The sequence below is a fragment of the Pisolithus orientalis genome, assembly GCF_024613125.1.
Source record: "Pisolithus orientalis strain OTSU chromosome Unknown F5J12scaffold_166, whole genome shotgun sequence".
NCBI lineage: Eukaryota > Fungi > Basidiomycota > Agaricomycetes > Boletales > Pisolithaceae > Pisolithus > Pisolithus orientalis.
Window position 1 is genome coordinate 8,926 of NW_026260947.1, and position 5,196 is coordinate 14,121.

Consider the following 5,196-nt stretch of genomic DNA (forward strand, 5'->3'; position numbering starts at 1 on the left):
CACAAGGAATGCCAACCCTGTTGACACCCCCTGTAAGCCCAGTTTCCACTGGTCTTCCTGACCCTGGTCCTAGTGACCAACCCAGCCCTGTGCCATCTGTACTGGTCTCCAACTCCCCAGCTTGCACCCCCCTGAAGGCCCCTCTTGTCTCCCTAATCAATGCAGCCACCTTCATGCACACCTGCAAACTTGAAGGGTCTGTCCAGTTCCAACTTCAGCTCTGCCCCTCAGACTCAGCTGAAGCCCAGTCAGCCTCAGCTTCCCTTCCCCTGGCCTTACCCAATGTACCAGAAGAGTATCATGACTTCACTGATGTATTCAGCAAGGCCAAGGCCTTGGCACTCCTGCCACACTGGGAGTACAACCTGAAGATAGAGCTTGAAGAAGGAACAACCCTGCTTCACAGCACCATCTACTCACTGTCCCCAGTTGAGCTGCAAGCTCTCTGGACCTTCATTGATGAAAACCTCACTACTGGATTCATTTGGCTGACTTCCTCCCCATATGCTGCACCAGTCCTTTTCATCAAGAAGAAGGATGGCTCCCTCTGGCTTTGTGTAGACTTCTGTGGCCTGAACAAAATCACCAAGAAAGACCACTACCCACTCCCACTCATCTCTGACCTCCTGGACTCACCAAGCCAAGCCAAAATCTATACCAAGATTGATCTCTGGCATGCCTACCATCTTGTCCAGATTGCCCCAGGTGATGAATGGAAGCTGCCTTCCAGACTTGGTATGGGTCCTATAAGTGGTTAGTGATGCCCTTTGGCCTCACCAATGCCCCAGCCACTTTCCAGCACTTTGTCAACACTATCTTTGTGGATATGCTCAACATATGCATGGTTGTCTACCTTGATGACATTTTGATCTACTCTGGAGATAAGGAGTCCCACAAGCAGCATGTTTGAGAAGTACTTTGCTGGCTTTGGCTTCATGGCCTTTATGCAAAGCTGAAGAAATGTGAGTTCCACTTGGACTCAGTTGAGTACCTTGGCTTCCACCTCTCCCCTGCTGGCCTCATGATGTCAAAGGAAAAGGTCCTGACCATCTGTGATTGGCCTGAGCCTCACAAGGTCAAGGACATACAATCCTTCCTCAGCTTTGCAAACTTCTACTGCCAGTTCATTTTCAATTACTCAGACACCATCATACCATTGAACCAGCTCACTCACAAAGGTGCCCCTTGGAACTTCTCCAAGGAGTGCTGCTGGTCACTCAACAACCTCAAGGCTGCCTTCACCACCATGCCAGTCTTAACTCACTTTATCCCTGGGGTACCCATCACCATTGAGACTGATGCTTTGGACTATGCCATTGCCAGCATCCCCTCCATCACCTGCAGTGACAGCCAGATCCATCCAGTAGCCTTCTACTCCCAGACTCTGACTGCCCCAGAGCTAAATTATGATACTCATGATAAGGAATTGCTTGCAATCTTTGAAGCATTCTGGACCTGGCACCACTACCTTGAGGGCTCAGCCTCACTGGTCAACATTGTTACTGACCACAAGAACCTTGAGTACTTCTCTACTTCTAAAGTACTCACCTGCCACCAAGCTTGCTGGTCAGAATTCCTGTCTCAGTTCAATATGATCATTAGATTCAGGCCCAGTAAGCTCAGGGTTAAGCCTGACACCCTGACTAGATGATGGGATGTCTACCCCAAAGAGGGGGATAGTGGCTATGCCTGAGTGAACCTGCAAAACCTGAGACCAGTCTTCACCCAGGAGCAACTAGCAGTCTCTCTCCATGCAACATATCTTGAGTACCCAGCCTTATGAGCAGTCACACTAATGGACATAGAGAAACTACACAATGATATCCTGACTGCACTGCTGGACAACCCAGTCTCACAAATCTGCCTGTCCAACATGTCTGATCCCCAGTGGTCAGTAGATGACACTGCTTTCCTTCAGCTTGATGGAAGGATCTACATGCCAGACTCAAATGACCTTCACCTTATGGTCTTGCAACTTAAGCATGACCACCCCCTGTCCAGCCACTTTGGCCAAAACCAAACCCTAGAACTCTTACAGCATGAGTATACCTGGCCCAGCCTCAGGACATTTGTCAAAGACTATGTCCAGTCCTGCATTGCCTGTGCTTGGGCTAAGGTTCCCCACCATTGGCCTTATGGCCTTCTCAAACAACTCCTGATGCCAGAGAAGCCATGGAATTCCATCTCTATGGATTTCATTGAACAACTTCCAGCCTCATCTGGCTTCATGGCCATCCTCATAGTAGTTGACCAGCTTTCCAAGCAGGCCATCTTCATCCCCACCCATGACACCATCACAGCCCCGGAACTTGCCAAACTCTTCCCACTCCATGTCTTTTCAAAGCACAGAGTACCAGCCCATGTAACCTCAGACTGAGGTTCAGAATTCATGTCTCACTTCTTCCAGTCACTCAGTGAGGCCTTAGATATGTGCTCACACTTCACCTCAGGTTACCACTCTGAGGGCAATGGCCAGACTGAGCAAACTAATCAGACACTGGAACAGTATCTCCAAGTCTACTGTAACTATCAACAGGACAATTGGGCCAACCTCTTACCTTTGGCCAAGTTCACTTACAACAATGCCCCTAGTGCCACTACTGGTGTCTCTCCATTCTTCACTAATAAGGGCTACCACCCCAACATCTCAGTATACCCAGAGCACAATCTCACCTCCACTCAGGCTTGTGACTATGCAGTTGACTTAGACTCACTGCACCAATACCTATGTGAAGAAATGACCCTTGCCCAACAACAATACCAAGGCCTGGCTGACACTAAATGCATGTTGGTGTAGGGAATGTAATTTCCCTACTAGAGCATTTGTTTTATTTTGTTCATTTTATTTAGTTTTCATGTTAGGTGTTTTTCTGTTAGTGGTACTTAGATTTTCGCTTTTTGGGTTGCTTAGTCAGCCATACCTAGTACTTGCTGTACTTAGTTTCCTTTAAAACAATAGATGAGTTACCCCAAAAAGACAAAAACAAGAGAAAGACTGCCCCAGACTGCCCTAGACAGTTTCCTATCCCCCTACACTCTTTGCTCAGGCCATAGGAGCCCCTTTGGTCCTACTCTCTCCCTCTCAGATCCTACCCCATCCTCAATCCTCTCAATTATCTTTCCCCACACTGGCTCTGGACTTCAAGGTCAGTGACCAAGTATATGTCAAAGCCAAGTACTTCCAGTCAACCTGGCTTTCCAAGAAGCTCTCAGAGAAGAACCTTGGACTGTATCCAGTCATAGCTCAGGCTGGTACCCACTTGTTCACACTGCACCTGCCAGACTCAATGCACACAGTACATCCAGTCTTTCATGTTTGCCAGCTCAAGCCAGCCATCCCTAATACCATCCCAAACCAGACTTGGCCACCACCCCCACCAGTTGAAGTCAATGGAGAACTAGAGTTCAAGGTAGCTGAAATCCTTGACTCCAAGGTCAACTGGCATTGCCAGTGTTGGCTTCAATACTTAGTCTGGTGGTCCAGCTATGAGGGGACCAATGAGGAAACTACTTTGGTACTAGCTACAGAGCTGGATAATGCATCTGAACTCATACAAGAGTTTCACTCCTGCTATCCTGGTAAACCCAGCCCATACCAGTGAGGACTGGCTTCAATTGGCCTCAGCTTTCTCTTTGTTTCTCTAATGGTGTCTAGTTCCTCTTGATCTCTTACTTACCTTGTTTTCCTCTTCTTGTTTCTCTTATTTTACTGTATAAGACTGGACACATGACATTTGCAGGAAAGGTAACAAAGGCACTACACTATAAGGACTACTTGGCCATGTCCTTGCCCTCCCCCTCAGCCTCTTTGCCCTTTCCACCAGCTTCCAGCCATTTGGCCTCCTTGCACAGTTCTTCAGGGTTGAGTTCAGATGAACCTGAGTCTGATGGGGAGACTGGCATCCCATACCCATATGATTCATCCAGAATCACTTCGAGGGCATTGGTGATCTGACCTGAGTTGGTGACTGCAGTCTTGTGTAGGTTGTAAAAATACTCACCTGGGGTCCATTACCACCCTCTTTACCTCACCCCTGGCCTCACTACTAGTGGCCCCAGCACCAGCCTCATCACCCTTGCTGGCCTTGGCCTTGTGTTTATGCTCAGCCTCTTGTCTCTCTTCCTCCTTGCACACTCTTTTCTCCTTGGCCTCCCACACTGCCTTCTCAGCCTTGGCCCTCTCCCTCTCTGCCCTCTCAGCCTCAGCCTTCTCTCTTGCCACCCTCTTGGCCTTGAGTTGCACCTGTTCTTCTTGCCAGGCTTGCTCAGCTGCCTTCCACCTTTTCCTCTCCTTCAGCTTGGCCTTCATTGTCTCCTCATCATCATCTGATACCTGGGTCCAGTCAATGATGGCCTGGCCTTTGTTGTTGTTATCAGTGTGAGTCAAAGTGTGGTTCAGTGGTGGAAACCAACCAAAACCAACACAAAAGACAATAAGAGCAAGTGGTGGTGTGCCTATGCAGTACCTAGATGGTAGAACCTTTGATTTTGGTGGGTATTTGCAAGCTACAACACTCAAAGATGAGTGCTGAGGGTTGAGGGTGCTCCTGACAAAGAGGGAGCAGGAATGTGAGAGGAAGCAATAGGGTAGACTGCTGTCAGCCTACAGAAGGATGGATGGCAACTTAATTTGATGCTCTGAGCTGCACTGAGCTCAGGGAGGACTTGGAGCAAAGCATATTGATGAAAGATGATGATAAGCAAAGTAGACAACAGCTAGACCCTTAATAAAGTCTCAACTATTGAAGCTGCTGAATGAATTACTGAGAGATGATAAAATGTGAGCAAGAGGGGCTCTCTGATGTCTTCTTCCTATTCAGCTATCTAAGTACAGTGATTTATATACAGTACAGGGGTGTTGCCTATGGAAAACAAGGTGCAAACACTTGGTAAGTGATTGGTAACTGATAGGTAAGGAATGTAAGTGATGGGTAATCATCTTAGAAAGCATTGGTGAGCATTGGTAAGGATAAGCAAGCCAAAAAGTGAAGAATCAGTAAGCAAGGTCAAAAGATTGGTAAGTATTGGCAATAGGTGAGTCAAAGACAGTCAGAATGTCAAAGTGTGAGTCAAGTAATGTCAGGAACTGGGAAAGCACACCAGAATCACATTAGGGGGAGGCTGTGCATGTCACATCTTGAAGAGATCACTTCTGGGCCAAAGTGGGATGACAGAGAGGCAGTGCTGATCTGATGC

General features: G+C 47.8%; 1 protein-coding gene across 1 annotated transcript; it reads right to left on the reverse strand.

Annotated features, from left to right (window-relative positions):
* Window positions 1-3,771: 3,771 nt before the first annotated feature.
* Window positions 3,772-4,309, reverse strand: F5J12DRAFT_899779 (uncharacterized protein; the record flags this gene model as incomplete). The annotated part of the gene is made up of 2 exons (XM_051748182.1): window positions 3,772-3,975; window positions 4,028-4,309. 2 exons carry the CDS (start codon window positions 4,307-4,309, stop codon window positions 3,772-3,774), a joined length of 486 nt encoding a protein of 161 aa, XP_051594100.1.
* Between the last annotated feature and the right edge of the window lie 887 nt (window positions 4,310-5,196).